The 24,569-nt window shown below is 40.9% G+C and overlaps 1 protein-coding gene across 1 annotated transcript in view; it reads left to right on the forward strand.

The window, feature by feature from the left end:
- Positions 1-24,569, forward strand: part of LOC139745464 (uncharacterized) — a 63,592-nt gene that overhangs the window by 35,444 nt on the left and 3,579 nt on the right. The window contains exons 5-15 of the mRNA XM_071655853.1: positions 359-518; positions 1,317-1,421; positions 1,898-2,029; positions 2,865-2,984; positions 8,122-8,258; positions 10,169-10,295; positions 11,107-11,199; positions 12,192-12,386; positions 13,331-13,469; positions 14,153-14,360; positions 15,850-20,530. Coding sequence (XP_071511954.1) covers positions 359-518; positions 1,317-1,421; positions 1,898-2,029; positions 2,865-2,984; positions 8,122-8,258; positions 10,169-10,295; positions 11,107-11,199; positions 12,192-12,386; positions 13,331-13,469; positions 14,153-14,360; positions 15,850-20,530 — 6,097 coding nt within the window. The remainder of the gene's footprint in view (positions 1-358; positions 519-1,316; positions 1,422-1,897; positions 2,030-2,864; positions 2,985-8,121; positions 8,259-10,168; positions 10,296-11,106; positions 11,200-12,191; positions 12,387-13,330; positions 13,470-14,152; positions 14,361-15,849; positions 20,531-24,569) is intronic.

Here is a 24,569-nt window from a genome sequence, read left to right on the forward strand (position 1 = left end):
AGATCATTTTGTATGCCCTATAATCGAATGCTTTCAGTACTGAAATTGTGTGTGTTTTTAAATATTCTAGATTCCCTGTGCCATTGATATCCTTAGCTCCAAACAGATGTTGGTCATATAATTTGATATCACAAAGATTTTAGTATCACAAAGATTTCGATATCTCAAAGATTATGATATAGCACAAAGATCCGGATAGGCGTAAGACAAGTTTAACAGTCATTTGCTCAAAGCGAGTTTTTCAAAGCAGAGTGTCAAGCAGATACGTGTCTGTCAACATCGAAATGTCGTCAACATCATAATGTCAAATTTTCCATATTCTAATCACCCCCGTGTTCCAAACACCGCTACGCTGCAGGTATTCGACGGATCAAATTGAGCTGAGTGTAATTCAACCTTACATCGACAAGACGGGCCTTAAGTCTTCGTTCCTCAGCGCCACCAAGAAGCAGAAACTGAAAGCCAAACCGCCACGGGTGCGCTTCGCCGAGAATGTCAACACGTTTCCCTCCAACTCGGTGAGTCACTAGGGACATCTTGCTCAGCTGAATAGCTGATGGCAGTTTCCATTTTAAGACACACACAAAAAAAGTAAAAGGACCAGACGCTGAATAGAGAGTCTTGGAATAGACAAAAAAAAACTAAACAGATGTCACATTCTATTCTTGCTGTGCATCGTTATGTTGCATCATTCGACTCCGCCCTTGAAATCTAGCCATGTTGTTCAAAGGGATTTATCTCAAAGAAATACCGATAAAGACTAAAAAGTTCAATGCAAATTGTAGCCGTGTATTCTAGTGAGTGAAAGTTTTACGCAATGTTGCCAACCACTGGTTTATTAAAGTTGAAGTTTCATTTATTTCCCTTGCTGTACATGTCAGTGTCTTTTTTTTTTTTTACGTGAATTTTCCCCCCAAAATGGTTAAGATCTCATGAAGGGGTACTGTATGCACCATATATTTAGCAAGTCTGATTTTTTTTTTGCCAATCGGGACTTCCCGACAATATTGCAAATGATTTTTAGAAAAAGTTCACGACATGGAGTGCAGTAATGAATTAAGAAATGTATGTTTGCGTGTCGCATTCAAGTTGGGATCAGAGTTAATATTTTTGTGTATTGTTAGATTTACGAATAGCACCAGACTTGCAAAATTCGCGAAAATAAAAACCTGCCAAAATATATAGCGTATGAAGTATTTCGAATGGTGATAGAATAAAGAGAACATGTACAGGGAAAAGCCTTGTAAGTATTTAAGTTAGTGAAGATGCTATGTTTATTTCATGTATTGAAGTAAATGTTTATTTCTCTTTTACAGCCAAAGATTCCTCCCAGTCTGGTGTACTTGCCAAACGTTCTCAAGGTGTACTTGGAGAACGGCCAGACAAAATCATTCAAGTACGACAACGATACGACAGTCAAGGTAAGATTTAAATCTACTCACTGCGCATCGTAGTTTCATTCGCACGAAGTTCCTAATCTTAAAGATAAACACTAAGTTTCAAACTTCAATGATTAGCGCAACGTTTGACCCCATGTAGACACACTAAAAAGTTAGCAATCCTAGAGATAATTTGATGATTAGAACCACAAGATTTCATAGGGTTTACACTCCATGAGCCACAGGAGGTCCTCAATCATAGTATAGCATCATACGGACACATTAATCAATGAACTGGAAAGTTAGCATGACCTTCCCATGAACCCCACTCCCCCTTAGTACCCAAGACAACCTGCTGTGTATTTTTTTTTTTTTTAATGTAAAGCTTAAATCAGACAGATAAGAAAGCTAAAGAAAATGAAAACACAGACCCTTGATTGACAAGACTCATTTTCGTTAATACTATTCTGTGTCTGTTGTTTGTGTCGTCGTCTGATTTACATTTCTTGCAATTGCAGGAAGTGTTGGAGAACCTGCGGGATAAGCTGGACCTGAAATGCCTGGAGTACTTTTCCCTGGTAGTAGGAGATGTCCGGATCCCCTCCCAGCACAAGTTCATCATACTGCAGGAACATGAGGCTTTGCGACAGGTGAGTCTGGGGAAAGAGACTAACTACTCCTCTCTATGCCGTAGGATACCTTAAAAAAGGAAAGTTTCCCGTGACTAATTTTTCACGCTCCACCAGGTGAGATGAATTTTACATGGTTTTAATTACATGGAATCAAAACGTAAAATAGTATTACATGAAACAAGCAAAAAAAAAAATGCTTGCTTTTATTTTTGCAGTAGTTTCTTGTCTCACGAAATGCATGAAAATTTCCATATTTACAGTTGATTTGAATGAGAGTTAAGAACAAAATGACCCTTTTGATGTAGTTTGATTTATTTCACTTTGATATTCAATCAGCTTTTGGGTCAGCCATGTATCATCTGTGACCAAAAGAAAAAAAAAAACTTGAAGTTGTTCTTATAGTAGTTTACAACAATCTCTGCAGATCCCAAGAGTTTGAGAATTGATTGTCAAAAAAAAAACAAAAACTTATAGCTGGTGCTTTGGAATATCCTGGTCTAATTCTATCCCATGGATTTGAAATACGTAGGTAAGGATGGAAGTAACTTCAAAATACAACTTCATCTTCAGTTACTGCAGGGACGTGAAGCTCGGCTACGAATTATCAAGTTTCGGCCTTTGTAATCTTAATGCCACAGTTAATTCAGTGTAAATGGCTGATCTTGAGCAGTATGGCAACTGTGTTTTGCATGTAAAATACTTTTTTTTAGTTGTGCCCTCTCCTTTTTGTTCCAGGCGATCACCAATTTATAGATATATAAATATACAGTATCTCGTTCGGTAGCATTCAATATCGCCTGACGAGTACCTGCCGGACTCGCCTGACAAGTAATCTGCCCGATTTCACCCCCAGATTGCAGACAGACCAGGCAGTCAAAACTGGAAGTGTATGCTGAGGGTCACCTACGTCCCATGTGATGCCTACGATCTCCACACCGAGGACCCCAACGCCTTCGAGTACTTCTACCAGCAGGTCAGTCAGCAAGAAAAGAATACTGTAAAAGCTGTTATTTTCTCGAGTGTTTAATTTTTTGCATATTTCGCAAATCACTGTCGGGCTGCAAATTCAACAACACATGAAAAATATTGCCAACTGATCCTCATTTCATAAAGTGGCTGAGTGAATGGACAGGCATTTAAGTGCACATAAGATAGCCTTGGTTATTCAAATCAGGAAAACATCATCTTGCAAAAATGTCTGTGACCTCCTCATTTGCAAATATATGTGTACCTGAAAATAACAGATTTTACATAATATAATCTAACAAAGATATTAGGTAGAGCAATGGGTACAATGACCAGCACAGATTGGTCAGTGTTAGAATATTCACACTATGAAGTTGGTCGAAGCAAAAAGAGGGTACTTGAACATTGGGTTGGTCACATAGTGAGAGCGCCTACAGTGAAAAGGTTTGCCACGAGGAAAACTACTAGTAATTCTGCAGAGAGGTGTTACAAAGTACAGAGGGTTCACACACGAGCAACAGATTTGTTGGAGTGTTACCACCTGTACTAACTAAACAGGTTGGTCACACTAAAGAAGACTTTTATAGAGAAATTGATCTCAGTGTATAGAACTTTACCACACAGATAGTCATTGCCGGAGCACCTGCACCAGCTTGTTAGTCACATCAAGTAGACCTTTACCCAGGGGCTGGTCAGAGTGAAGAGAACTTAACCTGCCTGTTGGTCATAGTATGACCATGTGTGCAACTAATAAGTTCGTCATTGGAAAGAGTCATTCCATGAACAGACTAGTCATGGTTAAAGTTATGGTTACTGACGGTATGTCCATAGTGAGGAATGCTTTCAAAAACCTAGCTGCTGTGTGATGTCTGCAGTGCTTTTTAAAATTAACCAACTATGCTCTCATGTACAAGACTTGCCAATTTGTTTTTAACTGTGATGCCAGGGAAGTGAATCTCTGTGATGTTTGAAATTAGTGCTCCGTTTCATTTTTATTTTATTTTATTTTATTTTATTTATTTATTTTTTTTTTTGGGGGGGGGTTATTTTACTAAATTTTCTTACTTCGTCTGTGTGTCATCACACTTTATATTCATTCTTACTTTCCCTGCCATGGCATTTCTTTTTTCATCCAAATGAAGGGAGGTATTCAATGTCAAACAACTGTTCAACAGTGTATAAATAATTCATACCAGTCAGGGCATTAGTAAAAATTGCCCACGCAAGGTACCTTTGAAACAGTCTAACATGCCCCAAGTGATAGGAGAGGGCTTTTGGACTGTTTCAAAGGTACAGAGTATGGGTAATTATACTAATGCCCGGACAAAATGATGTGTATTATACATTAACAAAATGATGAAGCAGATCCTCATTGTCAAAACAATTTCAAATGTAGAAGTTTTATATGCCATGGCAGCCATTTTCGCGAACAAATAAAATAATGCAAGTTCACCCGGTCACCATGGCAATGTGAAAGTGCTAATGACCAGTCATTATTCTTCAATAATGATTGGCAATGAGCAAAATTATGTGTTACGCAAAATAAATGCCTGGTCATGTGTGCACTCTCAACCAGTCATTTGGTTAGGATCTTCTTCATTATTTCATAAAGAGAGTAATTAGGCAGTGTATGTGCAATTTCACTAAAAATGGAAGCAAGTTCTCAATGTGACATTAGTGATGCTTGGTGTTGATGGATGTAATCCGTAGAACCCGCAGCTCCCATGATGAGCATGTATTGTTCTGTTGTTGTGGTGATATACGACTCGGGACATTAGCTTCCATGTAGAGGATGATTTTAATGATGGCATCAGCATTGTCGAGTTCTTGGGGACACTGCAAGTTGAGGTGTGATTCACGTCAGCCATAGAGCACCATGATTGAGGACTACCCCAGAATTGCTAATTATGTTGGCAACAGAAGAAGGTGGGCTGAATGAGTTGTGTTTGCCCACCGGGGATCGAGAATCCATTATTGGAAAAATTGTTGCAGGAAGTGGGGACTGAGATATTAGACCCGACCTGTTAATATTTAAACGAGACCTTATGAGAAAGAGGTCACATTGTAAAGATTGACTTCGCAAAGTGGCGTAAATCAAACAGCCGAGCTGCCTCGTTTCCACTGTTCATCCTCTAATGAGTTTTCGGGTTAGCGTAATATGATGTGGACAAAGAGGAAGTGTGATGCTAAAATGTTGTGTGGTGCGGTCATCAAGTATCAATTTAATGTCACGATATGGAAGGGAAGTGGCCTCATTGTAAACGAAAATTGAAACTTGTCGAGTATTGCGATGATCTGACCAGAGGATGAGTAATCAGAGGCGCTCACTCACTGTAGAGCCTTTCAATCAGAAGTGTAGCGTTTGAGTCCAGATTAGCAGTCTTGTGTGTTATATTGCCCCCTCTGGTTTTGATAGAGAGCTCTTCAAAAACTCTTGTTTCAACAGATAGGGCGTGAAGTGGAGGTTTCATGCGTGTGTGTGTGTGTGTGTGTGTGTGTGTGTGTGTGTGTGTGTGTGTGTGTGTGTGTGTGTTTGTTTGTGCGTGTGAGAGAGAGAGGATGATGCAGCATTAACTCCTGCAACAATTGCTCTGGTCTTATTTTTCCAAGGACTTCAGGTTAGGGTTGTGATAGGGTTTTAGGTTTAGTTTGATGTGAAGATTAGGATTAGGGTAAAGGTGATATTTGTGGGTAGGATCTATGTTTGGCTTTATAGCGCGCAGATAGTTCATGGGAGCAATTGTCGCAGGAGCAAATGTCATGGAACCGAGAGGGAGATAGACAATTCATTCATGTGAAAGATCCCACCCTTTGCATCTCCTCATGTAAAGCGAGGGTGCAACCAGGACATAATGGCCCAGTCCTCATACACCTGGGGAAACCATATGATCGTGTCCCCCTATGGTTTGCCCCAGATGACTTTACCCTTACTGTGCTTTGTTTACCAATCGATGGAGCTCTCTCGTGGCTGATTTGCACGCTTTCTTCACAAATTGGCAGAGATGTCTGGAAACCATTAGATTGTCAATGAATAGTGATCGACTATTAGATCCACCTACAGAGTCTTATTTTGTCAACATGCCCTTTCTGTTTCACTGAGGCACAAAGCTACTACAGCTGAATTGGCTGCAAACTTTACAACTAGGTCAAGTATGGATGGATTACAAAACTGGTGGTGAAAAAGCTTGACGAGTTAAGTGCTTTGGCTCATAAAAGATGGAAGATGTTCAGCAGTTCATAAAAATTTCCCAGCGTCGCTCACAATGCCAAATAAATGAAGGCCATGAAATTTTATTGTCGCATTTTACTTCCTGAGGCTCATTAATCTAGCTCTTCATAAACTTGTTAATGACCGTGAGGCTGTTGCTGGATGACGCATTTGGATGATATTGGCTGGACATTATTGCGTACTGTTAGATTACTGCTGGTAATGGAGTAGCTTGGAATAGAACGTGGAAATACACGTGCACCGTCTCGTGCTCTAGCAAATGTATATTGTCATTTTGTGTTTTTGTGCATGATATATGTGTGTGTGTTGTGTGTGAGTTGATTATTTTCCATTTCAGGTTCAGCTGAATTTTGTGTTCCTTGTTTGTGTGTGTAGAAAAAAAAAACAGATTAGCAAACACTATTTGCATGTTTTTATATGTTATGTGTAACATATAAAGAAGATGTCAGTTCTCTATTATTGGCGAAATGCACATAAAGCGTACATATAAACTTAATTAACATTGAGAATGATATTGAAGACAGAGATTATTCTGTTAGTTTTACTGCTTTCACATGAGCAACCATACTTACATGGTTATACACCTCAAATGTATGATACTGAAAAGTGTTTTGAACTTTGAAATTATTCTAATAGGTTTCACCATTGAAATCAGTCATATGCCTATGACCTTGTGATATGTGACACAAAGGTGATGGTAGATTCTAGGTATAACTGTGGGTATCAGAGCAGCATTGGTACAGAATCCTGCCTCTTTCCTACTACACTCTGCTCCCACTGGGAAAGAATAAAAAGGTCTTTGTTTGCAGTAAGAGGATATTCAGGAGTTGCGCCACCCACACGGATTGGATACATTCACTACCCACCTTTTTATGCCAGTCTCTCCATCTACTGTATACGCCATATATTTCGCGAGTCTACATTTTTGCAAATCGGGAATACCCCACGATTTAGCGAGTGGTTAAATTCGCGATCGTCGAGTCCTGTACTGAACGGAGAAGTGTACATGCGTACGTCACATTCACGTCGGGATCAGAGTCAATATTTTCGTGTGTCTTTAATTTCGCGAATAGCACCTGACTCGCGAAATTCGCGAAAATAAGAACCTCATGAAATATTTGGCATATACAGTATTCCCCCCTTTTCTCTCTTTCCATTTATCTTCTATTTCTGGATCGCAAATTGGAAATTGTCTTGTGGTTTCCCTTCCCTGTATATATCCTTTGCATTTACTATCAAAGCAATAAATGCACAGCTCCTTGCTTTCTGAAAACCTGTTATTTTACATAAATATATCTCATTAAAGGACAAGTTCACCTTCATAAACATAAGGATTGAGAAAGTGCAGCAATATTAGTAGAACACATCAGTGAAAGTTTGAGGAAAATTGGACAATCGATGCAAAAGTTATGAATGTTTAAAATTTTTGTGTTGGAACCGCTGGATGAGGAGACTACTACAGCTTGTGAGTCATATGCGTACAACAGGATAAAGAAAATGTAAAGAAAATTCAACATATTTTCACTTTTTTCGCATAATAAAAGAGCACTTGACTTGTCTCTTTCTAAAAGCAGGGGGAATAATATTACCCCTAACATATGTCGGTAACGAGTCAAGGGAATATGTACTTTTTTCAAAAGATGGAATTTTGTGGAAATTCTCTTTATATTTTCCTTATATTGTTGTACGCATGTGACATCTAAGTTATTCATACACTGCAGTAGTCTTCTCATCCAGCGGTTACTACACAAAAACTTCAAAAATTCATAACTTTTGAACGGGTTGTCCGATTTTCCTAAAACTTTCAATGACGTGTTCTCCTAATATTGCTACATTCTCTCAATCCTTATGTTTATGAGGGTGAACTTGTCCTTTAATGGTGTAATCACTCTTTGCCCGACTCCTCCCACCACAGTGTTGCAACGACGTCTTGCAAGGGTGCTTCTCCAGCGAGCTGAAGCCGGAGACGGCGGTCAGGCTTGCCTCGCTTCACATCCACCAGCACCTCCTGGCCAGCAAGCAGACCACCAAGATGACCATCAAGGCCATCGAGTGAGTGACCATGTCTCCAGTACCATTATGACTTGCATAACTTGTTCCTTGATGCCCAAATAACATGTGCAGTGGACATGTGCTATCCTCTTGTCATGCATTGTACATTTACATTGTCCTTGCATGCTCTTAGGTCATTTCTTGATGAGGTGTGTAGTTATTTGCAGGTTGGAGGAATGTCTGTCACCGTGGCAACAACTTTGATGTACAGAGTTGATTGGTTTTTGCCCAGCTTGTGCTGTAGTATCCAGTAATTACTGCCATCGTGAGTCACAGTCATTGCAAAGTATGTTGTGCAGTAGAACCCTGCCCTCCATCTACAGTAGGACCTCGGTTATCCGGCCATGTCAGTACCGTTGGGCGTCCAGATAATATTGATTTGGCTGGATAAGAGAGATATGCTCAAATACAGCACTCTCTGGCATATCATGCACGGGGTGTACACATGTTATTACCAATTCACTAATATTATGATTATCTGCATGACATTGTCATGTTTCATGCTTTATAAGTTGATATGGAAATCAAACGAAATATAAGTAAAATATTCCTTCGTGTATTATTTGTTTGATTGATATTGACTGACAATGAGATTGATATTGTGACTTGTCAAATACTTCCACTACATTGTACTTGTCAAATACTTCCACTACATTGTACTGTAACCAATGCTGTGCACTCAGTGCCAGTGACAAGCATGCACCAGTCATTGACATATCGTCTCACGAACTGACTTAAAAGTTACAGTCCACTGCGATGATATGCCCCGTCGTGTATTCGCACGATATTCGTTGAACATGTGTTTGTTGTGAGTTAGATTTGGCAAGGAAAATACTTGAAAATATGAAAGAAATTGTCAGCCAGTCAGACGTCCGGATAACAGAGAATCCAGATAATCAATGGCTGGATAATCAAAGTCCTGCTGTTGGATATGCACTATACAAATATTGCAACCTATTGCTGTTGCCATGACAGCAGCTAAGCCACAACCAATTAGCTGTGGTCATATCAGTCATCATCTTGGCAGATGCTGTTACTGTAACTAGTTCAAATCTCTCTTCGAAACGGAGACCTATATGTCTTGCTGCTTGGCAAGTATCCATTCCCATCCATCTAATTTCATAGTGAGTTGTGTGCAGAAGCTCGTTAAGTGTCTATTCATATCCTGTTGTTGCCATAGTGACTGGACTTTTTTCCCCCCTGATATTGCAGCTGGGTTGCATGTGGCATCCTGGTATCTGTAACGCATCACATATACATCCTATCTATATGTATGTTGATAGGCTGTGCAAGATCCTTGATCAGTTGACCATTTTCGTTTAGGCCCATGTTTAACAGCCTGTTAGCAACAAATTTATTTCATGTGAATGATATGATATGAACATGAATTATTTTTTGCTTGATAGAAAGTGTACTTCTATTTTATGTAGTATATATGTGCATGTAACTTCACATTTTATGTGTGTTTTTCTCTCTGCATTGGCAAAAGCTTGTTCGTTTCTCAAAAGATGTCTCATAATTTTCACTTACAATGATGTTGAGCATGTGTGTAGAAGTTAGTCGACAACACAGGAACTGTATTATGTAGCTGTTTCATGTAAAAAAATGATCAGGTATTAGTACAAGAGCTCATATTTTGTTCAGGTACTAAAATAGAACTCTCTGTGCTGTTGATTCAGAGTAGAAACCATTCTGACATCGTTTGAAATAATACACAGATGACACTGATGTCTTGAATTCTGTATTGTGAAATGCCGTGTAATGGTACTTATGACTTTCTAGTACTAATTCATCTGTAATTCTCAGCACTTATTTTCAAGACCAGCAAACTGATTTGTTTTTCCCCTCTCTGTTATTCACGTCTTGTCCTCATCCATTGGATCTTCAAATTGGCAAATTGGGATATGTAGAAAGGAGGATGGTTTGGAACGCTTCCTTCCCGAGACGGTGCTGACGTGCTACAAGGCCAAGGACCTGCGCAAGCTCCTGTCCCATTACATGAAGCAGAACCAGAATCTGGCTGCCCCAGGACAGAAAGTGAGCCCATACATTTTTCTCTGCAAAGGTTTTTAGTCACCATGACATTGCCCTGTTGCATTATGCAATATATTCAGTGAATCTAAGTGTTATTTATTTATTAATGTTTTTTGTGCATATTGTGAATATCAAAGATTTCATCAACAGGTGTAATTTGCATATTACATACAGTAGTGGACAGCTTAGATATAGGCATGCACTTCCCATGTATGAGGGAGTCACAATGTGTTTGCTCGACTATGAGCTATTTGTACCTCAATGAATTAACATCTGTTCTAGAACTTTTTCTATAATTTTGAGCTGAGGCTTATACAACGTATCTATGCAGACAGCAGCATAGATGTGTGATCACTATGGTAGCTGCTCAACTTCTGTACATGGCAATATTGTTGATCATTGCCTGATGCTTCACGGTCGTGACCTTCACAAATCTGTAGTGTCAGGATCCTCTCTTTAGTAACATGTCCATTGAGAGCATTTTTTTTTTTAATTTGAAGGGAAGTGGCCAAAGTCTTTAACAAGTCAGTGACACTTTTCCAATAATAGATATATTTTGTCCCTCAAAATTCAATTTGAAGTTTTCCCCTCATGTATAGTGTACCTTTAATTTGACATTGCCTTATATTTTTTCTCTTTATACAGTTGTTTGTTTTCCTTTTAATTATATGATTGTGTTCCATGATGTTCATTGATGCTTAAGAACATTTCATTTAATTCATCACATTTTATGAAATTTTGTTATGTATTGTACTGAAAATGGAATGCAGAAATCAACTGAACTGAACTAAACTGAACTTTATAATCCCATTAGACTCTGAGGGAGTTACAAGCCAAGCTTCACTACCTGAAGATCGTTGGAGATCTGAAGTCCTTTGGGACCAGGAGGTTCAACACAACAATCCTGGTGAGTGTAATCAGAGACTCTATTTTACGACGGTCAGATGTCTTATTGGGAGGTGCGGTTCCACTTTCATACACATTGCCTACTGTTTCTATTTGCCTACCTTTCACCTGATTTCTATATTCTCAGAAATCGTGCTGGTTTATGTCTCAAGTAGTAGCAGATTTTCTAGCTCTTCTGTAGAAGTATCAAATTATTTGAATTGTTTTTTTTTTTCTCATGGCAATAACAAAGGGAAGCACATTGTAAATTGCTGCTCCATAAAACTTGGAGCTTTTTATACATGTATGCTTAAATTGCTCTCAAAGCAACAGTTGTGAATTCAAGATTATTGACCCTCAATAGAGATCAATTGCACAAGGAAATGAGATACAGAAAAATGACACATGAGTAGTACATTGTATGTCTGTAGCACATGGAGCATACAAGCAAGATAGAACTGAGAATATCATTAAGGAGGGTATTGCCCAGCTCTTCCCGGTGAAAGGAATCATATTGCCAGGTCTGTTAAAGGGAAACGTTCGCTGTAGTCCCAGCCACTTACACTGCACTGATGTAGCAAGAGTACTGATAGACTGAAAGCGTAAATGATGTTCACATGGTAAACATTCATCTTATTTTATGATTTTTTTTAATGTTGAACTGGAGAACTATATATATTGATGATAATACTGATAATTGTTATTTTACTGACCATTGAAATAGCATTAGTAGTGGTAGTAAAAGTATTAGAAATGACAATAAGAGAATGATGGTGGTGATGGTGTTATGGTGATGATAGTATTTTGTGAATAAGTCAATAATGATGATTATTGTCACTTTCATTCTAATTATTGTTGTCATTGTCAGTCTAATTATGATCATCATTGTCAACCTCAGCATTACTAGTGTGATTCATCTGATTAATGGAATTGAATGGGAGGCGAGTTGCGATCATGATCACTGCACTGCACTGTCCTTCTCACTGATGTGTTTTTTCCCCGTCTGCCTTCCAGGACTATCCGGACGTCGACCAGCAGTCGGATGCCACCGTGATCATCGGGCCGCGCTGCGATGTCAGTCTCTTGGCCAAGACTGGCCACCAGGCCCTGGTCCTTGAGTTCAACCAGCTGACCAGGCTGCTCCTGACCGTGGAGAGCGGGACGGAGGATGGGGTACATCGCCTGGAGCTACACCAGAAGAGCGGTCAGGTGGGTAGTGACCCTTCATTTGAAATGGTCACATCGAAAGGTCACTGTGTGGCTTGATGGACGTGTCTATCGTTGCTTCAGAAGCAGAATATATTTCTTATTTCCCTATCTTAAATGGTTCATATCTCTTCCTATCCATGTCATCCTAACGTATTTACTTTTCTTCTTCATGTATCTTATTTTTCTGTCTCTTGTCTTGTTGAAACCGTGCATTTTTAGTCACTGTCGTGCCATGATGCTGTGGCAAACTGCAAATGTTATTTGTCTTATCTTGCATCAAGACTTAGTGCACATGAAAGATTACTGCATGCTGAGAGAGGAAAGGAAAATGATGCAGTGCTTTCAAAGTAGCCTACTCTTATTCTTTTTGTTTCTTTTGTTTCTTTCCCTTTTTTTTTGGGGGGGGGGGGGGCAACAGGGGAGAGATCTGTTGTGTTGAAGTTATCCATCTGAGTTATCCTTCACAGACTATATATGCTCAGTAGGCAAAAGTGGTAACTGGTGAAACTCAGTCATATATATTCCAATGTTAGTGAAAAGGGTAGAAGAACATTTAGCTTTTTACTTAAATTCTCTCTATACTTTTTTTGCGAAGGGGTATGAAATATATAAACATGCCAAAGTATAACAGATAGTTTTCAAGGATTCAGAATGAACATATGTAGAGTGGACATAAAGTAACAAACCAACAAAGAAACTTTGTCTTCAGAAAGTGGTCTCCCGTTGATGACTTGTCATAGGATATGTTGATTGTATCCATGATTGATTGTTGTTTTCTGACATGTTATGTCATTAGATTATGCTATTCTGCATGGTTATTGTTGATAACAAGAAGAAAAACAGTGAAATGAACAAGATAAGGAGAAATAGATTCTTGTAAGACTGTCAGTCGCTGGTAAAAGTCAAGTTACAATGTCTGTATACACCATCCCTCATGCCAACAGCCCATTGTATTCCTGCTGCCGACTGATGAAGCTCTCCAGATGGCCACCTTCATCAGTGGCTACTACAAGCTGCTGGTCAACAGGCAACGGACGCTCCTCTCAGAGACCAGTATATGCAGTCTTACCAGCAAGAAAGATGGTAACTGACAAATGATATCGCTCTTTGTTGTGTCTTTAAGATTTGACTTGATTTGAATTGATTTGATTTGATTCGATTTGTGATTTTTTTTTTCAAACAAACAGACAAACTTGAAAACCACATTTTTGACACAAAGTGAAAAAGAAGAAACCTACAAAGTATGATTGCAAAGCTAAGAGCAATCAGTTTATGGAACACATTAAATTTTCATAATGTTGAGTAAATGCTGGGGGGGGGGATTGATTTAATGACAATTGACAAGAGAAGAATGCAGGAGACTGTCATCATAAGCTATAGCTGATCTCTAGCTATGTTTATTCAATTGATTGTGTGATTTTGAGAGGAGGAGCAGCAGTCATTAGAAGGGTGAGGCTCTCTTTTTGTGCTCATTTTGAAGGCTTGTCAATGGGTATGCCATCTGGAGCTAACTTGTGCCTCTCAGTTGTAGGACAAATTGATGTGCCGCCATATTGTTCCATCATTCCTACATGTTCTTTTGGACACATATGGTCAGTACAAGTTTGATGTTTATAAGCATTGTCATGAATCATCATACACTTCCCCATCGCAAGTTTTGTACATTAGGGAGCAATATGAATGGATATTATGTAAAAAGAAAATAATCAGACAAATATGATATGCTGTCTTTTATATTCGTTGTTATTCTTCTACTTTGCAATTAGCTCCTCCATATTGCAGCAGACACCTGGTCCACAAAACCAGATGGAACTACCCAGATGACCTGGCCTCGGAGCTTATCCTTGAAGAAGACGAGGATGACGCCACGTCCGGGGAGGTCAAAGGGCAAGAGAAGAGGAGGGAAGGTGACCACTGGATTGACCTATCCACTGGACCCCCGCCCTACTCCCCTCCTCACACCGACATCAAACGGTTTGTGCAAAGCATTTCCGTCACCCGTTTGTGCTTGTTGATTGGCTTTGGTCATGATGAAGAAGAGACTCTGTGGCCATGCGGCAAAACCAAGAAAAATTCACTTAAAATCAGTTTCTTTCTCCTTACACTTCTTCAAGGAAAAAAATTGTAATGCGGTGGTATTGTTCCTGAATAAATTAGAGTTCCTACTGCACATTGAATAGAAAAAAGAATAAAAGTCTGACTCAGAAAATGGAGACCAGAAGGACATGAAGATGAGGTTTATTAAAGTACTCAGTGAGAATTACCCATAAAGCAGTTGTTTCAAAGGATTAATCAAGAGGTCATAGCAACTAGTCATACTTTAGTCAGGGCTTCACACTAACTTTTTTGTTTGGTGGCCCGATGGGGCCACCAAAATCCTCAATTTCAAATTTTTGGTGCCCAAGAGAAAAATTTGGTGGCCCTGAAAAACAAACAATAACAACATTAAAAGTTGCATTTTTTAATGAGACAAATTTCAAAGTTTTATCATAGTAAGAATTGGAAGTTGAACATATGTACACGTAGAAACGACTCATAAATAAACCTTAACAAACTCAACTCGCAACACTCACTCTCAGACACTCATTCAGTCCTGTTCATCCTTCCTTTAAACAAATTTAACTGCTAATTTCCGGCGAAAAAAAGTTACGAATTAATTGACACACATTTCAAAATATTTTGGTGGCCCGAGGCGGGCCACCAAATTTGCCCTTTTTTAAAATTTGGTGGCCCGACTTTCGTTTTTGGTGGCCCCGGGCCACCGGGCGTGTTGAGCCCTGCTTTAGTACAGGGATGGTATAGTATTGGTTGAGGTAGATATTCAGTTTAAAACTTTTCCAAGATACTTAGAAACCACTTTGTGAAATGTTTGAAAGAGCATACAATTCTAAGAGGAATTCAAACTTTATTTGATGAAATTTATTTTTTGTAGTGCCTGAGATATCCAAAAACAAAGTAAAACAAAGTGATCCTAATAAACGGTGGGTCCCATCTTTTATTAGGAATGCTCTATTTGGAAAATCTCAGTCATTTCAGAACCAATTTTCATCAAATAAACTTTGAATTCCTTTCAGAATTGTATGCTCTTTCATATTTCATACTAGGTTTCTCATCTCGAAAAAAACAAATGATAATCACAACAGTTTGGAAAACAGAAGCCCTATCTCAACCAAAACTGTACCAGCCCTTTAAAGGATTCACCTGATATTTGGATTGCTATTATGCATCATATTTTCTCCACTTTCTTCAAATAAGCTTATTCTACATTGTACAAATCTGGTCAGCCTTGTAATATATCCTTGGTTTTTACACATCAGGCTTACATGTCCTACAAAAGCATAACCTTGCAATACAGTTTGACATAGAGGAAAAATTTAGAGAAAGTAATCAGAAACTGTGATGGGATCCCCATGAATGGTAACTGTTACGTGTGAACACAGTTTTTGTTTTATATTTGTCGCAGGTTAAAGATGCCAGACAGGCTGCAAGAGGAGCTTGACTCCCCGAACACGGATGATGGGGAGGGCACGGATGAAGCCAGCCTGGCCTCAGACCAAGACCTCAAGATCGAGGGCAAGATGGAGACCTGGCAGGATGATGTTGGGGATGGCAATGAGTCGCTTCCAGGATCAGAGGATAACTCGCAATCGGAGGAGAAGAGTTCTGGACATGATGAGGACGCTGCCAGCCCAGTGCTAGCAGAAATCTCATCTCTACTGAGCAATGGAATGCCCAGTCCCGACAGTGATACAAAGGTTTCCGGCCTGAAAAGCAAGCTTGGGATCGAGGTGCACAAGAAGAAGAGCTCCAAGTCCGCCGAAGGGAAGAAGCGAGAGAAGTCCCTGACGGAGGGCATCAGCAAAAAGATCTTCAGGTCCATCACGGGCATGAAATTCAATGTGAGGGACACCGTGGCCACGAATGACTCGGACAATGTGAGCGGCACAGACCTGAAGCTTCTTCGGTCCTCTCCCCTGCACGAGAGCAGTATGCAGGAAGGGGAGACGGACGACAGGAATGCCTCCGAGAGCAGCACCCAGGACGGCGAACCAGAGAGGCCAAACTCCCGGTTGATGGCGAGAGACTCTATCCTGATCCAGCACCACAAGCGGAGTCCCAGACTCAAGCGGAGGCGCGACAGTGATGAAAGTGATGACTCGCTTCAGGACGTTGAGGGACATTCTAAGAGCATGGACAGCGATGTCATAGATTTGACAGGAGTGGGAGACTATGACTTTGACTCTGATTTATCCCGCTCGGGTTCATTACCGGGCAGTGGCGATAGCCAAGGAGATGAAGATGTGTTCATAGAAAACAGAGTAGACATTGAAGCAGATGTAGAATGCAGAGCAAACAGTATAGATGATGATGATGTCACATTGGATATTAAAGTGAACCTGAGTGGTTCTAGTGATGGGGCATCAGATGCTGAAGACAATCAAGCTGTCAAATCTGATGATGATGATGATGATGGTGATGAAGTGGTGTTACCAGATGAGAGTATGGAACACATAAAAGTGCATGATGAAAGTGACACCGAACTAAGGGTAGGGGTGGCAGATGACAGGGACGTTGACGAGGAAGATGATGTACCTGTATCGATGATTGACATGCCGTCACCCGAGCCAACTCTAAGATCTCCCTTGGATGTGTCTGATGAAGCTCATGGCATGCAGCTAGCGGCTCTGGTTGCCCTGAGTGCCAGTATGGAAGAAGTCGACCAGCCCCGTCAAGCTGCGGCGAAAGGTCCGGACATTGAATGCGAATCCGACTCGGGCAACGAGACCATCTCGTCAGAAATAGATAACAATAATGTGGACCATGTTGGAATGAGTCCATCCCCAAGAGACTATGCACACTTGTCCAGAGTAACTGCCCCCTATTCTTTGCAGTCGAGCATGGAACTCGATGATAGCAACACCCCTTCCCTCAAAGATGAAGAAGCCTTTGAACCAGGCAGTGCAGCGGCATTCTGTGCCACAAGCTCGGACAATGAGAGCACCTCAACTTTGCATGGCAGCAGTCCCAACCTGACTGCCATTGATGCCGCAGAGGACAATACACTGTCGCCAGCACCCAGAGACTTCAACAACATCGACTTGGCATCTCTAGAACCAGCAGAAGTCGGCTCTCTGGGGGAAGGTGATGACATTGAAGCTCTGATAGCATCTCTGGCTATTGCACCACCACCTCCCATGGACACAGGGGAAATTGATGAAGAGCTTCTGCAAGCTATCCTTCCTCCTCCTACCTTCGAAGGGTTTGATGAAGGTGTCATAGAGGAGGTTCTGCCTCAGTCTCTGGTTGATGGAGCCGAGGAAAGTGACACAGATGAAAATCTGTCAGAATGTAATCATGGAAGCAGTGGTGCAAGTGCAGAGCATGACTCATTGGAACAGCCATCAAGTCCTCCTGGGGCTGATCTTTGTGAGCCAGACAGTGAGGTTAATGACCATGATACCAGTGAAACCATTTTGTCACATTCCAAAGAGATGCCAATCTCTTCACAAGATTTTGAAGACCAAACAATCACTCCACATGCTGCCTGTGAAGATGTCAGCAGTGGTGATATTGATGGAGAAGTTCATGATGGTTTTGGTGCATTAAGAGATGAGGAAAGAGTTTGTCATACAGAGGAGGAAGAGATCCAGGATGAAAGCGTGATTGAGGACATTGATGAGGACGCAGGCCTGAGAGAACTCCTGGAGTTATCAATGACTCCTGAGAAGGAATGTGACATTCCTGATGGAAGTGAAAGAAATGACACGAGACAAGATGCAGTGAGTCCTACGGATGACATCTTGGAGTTGCTTACAGAAACAAGTGGAAATGAACATGAAGATGGGAAGAGCTTACTTGGTGAAAATGCAACCTCTCCTGGAAATTCAAAGAGAGGATCAATGTCACCCAAATCCCCATCCAGTGAGGATGGAGACAATGACTTGGAGAATCTTGAAGTACACTATGACAGCTATGGACGACTAAGGGGCCAGCAGTCGCCGGAACAGAAGGTGGCCAATATTTTGGATGCAATTATTCTCGGCAGTATACCTCAGCAGTCATCCTTGGCTTCATCACCTGCTGCCTCCACCCCTAGTATTGGTGACCCATCAAGTAGCCCCATGGAAACAGAGTCAAAGCTACGTGGCATTCAGCAGAGTAAGCTGCAGGGGAGTGTTGATAGTGGGTTTCATCAGCCGGACCAAGATCAGCTGTCTCTGACGTCACCCTCTGAATTTTCATCTTCGAGTAGCACAGACAGTGGCTTCCCCAGGATGGATGCTAAGGAGGACTCCTCAATTTATGCTTTCTCAAAGGCGCCAAATCTACAGCTGAGCGGCGAGCAGGAAACCATCAAAAAGCCAGAGCCAAGTCGCGTCACCAAGCCCAAGATTCTTGGACCGAAACCAGCTGTACCTCCAAAACCCTCCCGACCTAAAGACCTCAATCTTAAGTTTAATGCTCATGTTGCGAGCGCTGCATCAGAGAAACCATTACCAAAGCATCGGAAGTACTCTGCTCCTCAGGCCCCTCCACCACAGCCGCCCCCACGCAAGAGATACAAGGCACCGGGAATCGCGGCGAAGGCATCCAGGTTTGAGGACCAGGGTGATAGTGAGTTGGGGGACCGATTTTCAACGCTACCAAAGTCTTTCTCTCCCCAGATCCCCAGCGATTTTGATTTTAGTGACAAAGAAGAAGCCGCTGCTACTCTTTCTGTGGAAGCAAAAGTTCAACCTGACCTTGCTGATGTTAGTCAGAAAGATGGACCCGAGGGCAGTGAAAGCCCTGGTAGTAAAGACAGGCATTCAAAGAGTAAACAGCTGGCCCGAAGTCACACCTTTTCTGAATCCTCCCCCACTAAGGAGTCAGGCAAGCTGTATCCCTCACGGAAAGCTCCACCTCCACCCCTTCCCAAGCCGAAGCTAAAGGAAGCAGGTGGCAAGTCTCCCTCTGCCACTTCATCAAAGTTAAGAGTGAGTTCCTCAGCATCAAACTCCCCTCAGGGTTCTGTCTCCAAGAAGCCTTCATTCTCAGGCTCCCTATCAAAGTTGTTATCGCCGCATAGGAGCAGGACGTGGGGCCAATTCAAGGACTCGCTTCCTTTCAAGCAAGGCTCCTTTAAAGGAAATGTCAGCAGTACTCGCTCAAAGTCTAAGACAAGAAAACCTCTGAAGGCTCTGTGGCCATCAGCCACGTGCGATGATGATGGTGACAGCAGTCAAACTCCTAAAGACCAAAATGGCGTTCATGCTTCTGTTGCAAGGGTCAGTGCTAATGGATTTCAGAGGTCAGAGTCGCTGGACATCGAGACCAGACCTACTAGTGACGTGGACACCAGAGTGCGCTCCTTCTCTCTGAACATGATGAAGAGTGCCAGCCTGGATTCTGCATCAGATTCAGATTTTGACACACCACAGGGGTCCCCCAACCTGAGCCAGAATGGCACCCTCAGGGGTCGCCCGTCCTCCTTGATCAGTCTAACGGAGAGCTATCCCCCCGCTCTGGGCAATCCTAAGCGGCCACCGCCCCCTCGCCCAGCCAAAGCACCAGTCACAAAGGCAGCAAGCCTCAGCAGACTCTCCACAAGAGTGTACATGCCTCTGTCCCCAACATCCCCGGAACCTCTACCAAGCCCCTCCAGCAGCATGGAGATAGAGGTGAGTGCTGAGTCACCGTCACCACCTCCCTTACCCTCCTCAGAGCCTCCTGTCTTTGGTGGACCAGAAAGGGACAGAACTGAACCGTCTGATGAGGACTCTCACGAGAACTACGACCATGAGGCCTCTGCCATGGATGTCATCATGGCCATTGAGAGCAAGGAGTATGCCGGAGTGACTGCCATCAGTAGCGCCATGGCAGACATCACTCTCCTGGCAGAAGACATGGGGAGAAGCATCTCCTCCCTAGAGAGCCAACCCAACGCGCGCGGCTTCCGTCAGGCCAAAGACGCCCTCCTCTCAGAGGTCCGGGAGTTCACCAGCAACACCAAGATGGTGGTGAGCGCAGCCGGCCAGGGGGGCGAGCAGCTACGGGAGAGCACCAACAGCAGCATGCACACCCTGGCAAGGCTGTGCTCAGCCACACAGGCTGCCATGACCGTCATGACCTCCGCTACACAGGCACAGAACTTGGGAAAGAAGGTAGGAACTGTTACTTCTTTCAAAGTATATGTACCTGTCTCTGTTTCTAACTGTGTATCTATGTGTCTCTATTTTGTCTTTTGTGTGTCTTCGTTTTGCCACAATCTTTATCTATGAAAGGTAATCCCATCAGGTAAAAAAAATAGTTTTGCCTACTGTATATGCTATTTATCTAGCAAGTCCAATATTTCGCGAATCAGGACTTGCCAACAATTTCGCGTGTGGTTAAATTCACAATGATGGAGTACATTACTGAACATAGAAATGTATGTGTGCACATCACATTCATGTCTGGATCAGAGTTAATGATTTCGCACATTTTCAAATTTGCGAAAATAAAAAACCTCACAAAATATTTGGCATGTACATTAGTGTCTGTCTTTTGTTCTCCATCAAATTTTGATATGCAGTTCACAATATTAGGAGCTTTTTTGTGGCTCAGTAAATGAGACCTTCAACTATGAATTATGTGGTCTTGGGTTCAAGTTCCCTAGTGGCAGAAGATATGCCCCTAGGCAAGGCACTCTGCCCTCATTACCCGGACTTTTGAAGGGAACTTAAATATGTTAGTCCAGTGGTTGCTTGTATGCACACGTTAATTTCTTCCATTGCAGTCAAAACAGATCATTATTTATTTTTGTACCATATTTCATCATAAGGTCAAATACACCTTATTGTGTAGGATATTTTAACATTACCAACATGTAGGCAGTATTTTAAAAAGCAAATCATACATAAACACATTGAAGATACTGCAGACATATCTTATGGCAAAGGAAGTTACTGAATAATTGGAAGATTTTGCAAAATGTTACTGACAAATGGTTTCTGATACTGTAAGCTTCCACATTCCCTGAATACTTTTGGCTGAGGGATGTGATACATCCAAATATTCAGACACATCTTGTTCATAATAGCATGGAACTTTAAATCACTGTTACTCTCTATATTCCAGCTTGCGTTACGCACTTTTCACTTGTCTGTTGCCTTGTAAATACTTGTCAATCGTTCAGCCAGAATGTTTTAGAAGTGTAAATTGTGCATTACTTGATGGGCCTAAGCTGCTTTCACAAAGAGGGAAAATTAGGTGGCACAGCCTGTTGTAGAAGAAACAGATTCTTTTTGTCCTCTGGAAGACATGTAACGGAAACACTGATGTGGTGATGTCAGATGGAAAGTGATATAAGTTTGTGGTTTGGTTGTCATAATGTCGACTGAGAAGACAATGTGTCAAAGTCAAGCCTTCACTAGTGTCACATGTCGTCTGCATAGCATTAACTCCTTGTGTGTCATGTTCACACTCCCAACTCAGGCAATGGCTAGCCAACTTTGCATATTCAGGTCAAACGCAAAACTGCAATCAACCACAGCACACTGAAATCGTCATAGCCATAGCTTTGTCATAAATTTACATTATATCAAAATGTGCAATTTTTTCTGCAACTTTGCTGCACTGCATTTCTATCTTGAACATTTCTATGATAAGTTACATGTTTTGAAAAACAGAATGTTTTCCTAAAAGCATTCAGGCATTACAGTCTCAGAATAATGTGGCACACACGGGGCTTACTCCGAATCATACAAAGAGTTGAAGGAATGGTATAGTATTGGTTGAGGTGATGATTCAGGTTTTAACTTTTTGCGAGATACTTAGAAAACACCTGTGACTACGAAATGTTAAAGAGCATACAACTCCGAAAGGAATATGATGGAAAGCCGTTTTGAAATGGCTGAGATATTCAGAAACAAAGTTAAACAAAGCCATCCTATTTAAAGGTGGGTCCCATCCTATTGAAAGGATCGCTTTGCTTTGGATATCTCAGCCATTTCAAAACCAATATTCATCAAATAAACTTTGATTTCCTCTAAGAATGAAGTGCTCTTTAATATTTCATTAGAGGTTTCTCATTATCTCAACAAAATCATCATCAAAAACCATTGGAAACCTGAGTCCTATCTCTACCAAAACTGTACCATCCTTTTAAGATTACACAGGAAACCCAGCAATGTTTCAATTGCACTTTCTCACAGTCATGATTAAACAAGTTTTAAAAATTATGAAATTGATAAGTGTTCGTGCATGGAAATGCAAGTGAAAATAAATGAGAGAGAAAAAAAAAGATAAAACACCCCCAGAATGTTCCTACGCATATATTGTTTCTGTTCACAAACCACAACTCTTTAACAATGAGTATTTAGCCATACAAGACTTTCACAGCTGTCTTATTTTGATATTACATCAAAAAAAGAAAGAAAAAGACGAAGAAAAGATTTCAATGTCGGGGTTTCACCACACATACTCTAAAGAGGCACATCACTGGTGACTCATTACAGTTTTGTTGGATGCTTGGCCTTTTTAGTTTCTGAGACATGTCTGACGTGTGGGCTGTGAGAAAGCTTTCAGTTTGAATAGGATGACGAAACTATCTTGCTTCATCCACCAGAATAGATGTGAAACCAGAGAACTCACTCCAAACTTTGTTCTTCTGTGCATGGAAACTCAGACACTTGCACATCCATGTTCTACAACATGTAAAAGTGTTAGCCAACTTTGCTTTGTTTTGTTTGGATATTTTTTTTATAGAGTCAATGCCTTAACGGACGTTCAAAGAGAATATGTGAAGAGAGCAAGGAGAATAGATTGTGGTCTTGTCTGCATTGCAGGAACAATCATCTTCACTTTAAGGTGGCATTCCACTCCATCTGCAAATTGACTTTGATAAAGAAAGTAAAATTAGATGAGAGAATGATAGAACGTATTATCACAGCAAGAAAATTTAAGCTTGCAACCAACCTGTATACTTGACAGGCTCACATGAGAAAATTCACAGCGATATTGGCTAGCCTGTGCAATATCAAGGCTGAGTTGAAGCATAAGCCTAATTTTGTTGTGATTTACCTTTCCCCAACCAGTGAAAGTTTTCTGTATCAGAATGGTGGAATTTTCCTCAGGATTAGACTTAATAAAAAGGGAAGAAACCACTTCAAACAAAAAATATCAACAAAATCATAAAAACCATATCATTGGTTGATCATTCTGCAACTGCAGACTCTTCCCCATTAATCATTGATACTGGGCTATTATTACGAGACTACAATAATTTAATGCAAAAATGCATCTTCACCTTGTTGATTTCATGATAGCTAATAGGAACATGTCAGCGACAAGAAAAGAAAAGAAGTTTAGCAAAGATTTTGGTACCATTCAGTGAGAGACTTGTTAAGTGATGAAATCATCACTTTTGCCAATTTGAGTAAACAAAAAAAAATCTTTAAAGAAAATCATCATTAGTTGATGATTCTGCAACTGCAGACAAAAAATATTGAAAAAAAAAATTAGGCTCATTGGTAATAACACTGAAACATGAAAAATTTGGAAAATATCAAACTTTCCTACCATGAGTTAGATTGAGTTTCTACCACCATTCTGGTCATCTGATATGTGCTCCATTCATTAAAACCCAGTTTAATGATAGTGTCGAATTGCACTTTGAGTATTTGTAGCGCATATTTTGGATTTCTATTTGACAGAATTTATGTTAACTGTTCCTCCCCCAAAGTCTCCACATTTTATTAATAAAGACATTTTCTGTGTACAGTAGAATGTTTCTACCACGTGTGAATTGCATGTCTTACCGATGCAAATCCATCTGCCTTTGATCACCAGAGCCCTGTAGCACAGATGTTGAGATTAATAAGTCAGAAAATCAAACATAAGTCTGTGAATACTCAATTCTGATTGGCTAATACCTGACTTAAGTTTGATTAAATTCTGTCTTACGTTTGATTGCATAGTAACAGGGCCCTGCTCTCATAATATTATAGTTTGTTTAGGAGGCACACTTTCAACATCGTTGCTTAGTGTGGCAAAGTAAAGATATCAGAAGAAGAAAGAGGGGTGGGGGAATGTGGGGGTGGGAGAGGGGGAGGAAATGGGAGGAGAGGGGGGAAAGGAGTTACCAGGGTTGTTACTTTTGAAGGTGTTTGTGCGAGACCTGTCAGTGACTGGCCGCTTATCAGCGCTTCCTCTTCTTCCTTC

Source organism: Diadema antillarum, unplaced genomic scaffold (genome assembly GCF_040938485.1).
Source record: "Diadema antillarum isolate AM-2024a unplaced genomic scaffold, OU_Dant_1.0 seq00001268_RagTag, whole genome shotgun sequence".
NCBI lineage: Eukaryota > Metazoa > Echinodermata > Echinoidea > Diadematoida > Diadematidae > Diadema > Diadema antillarum.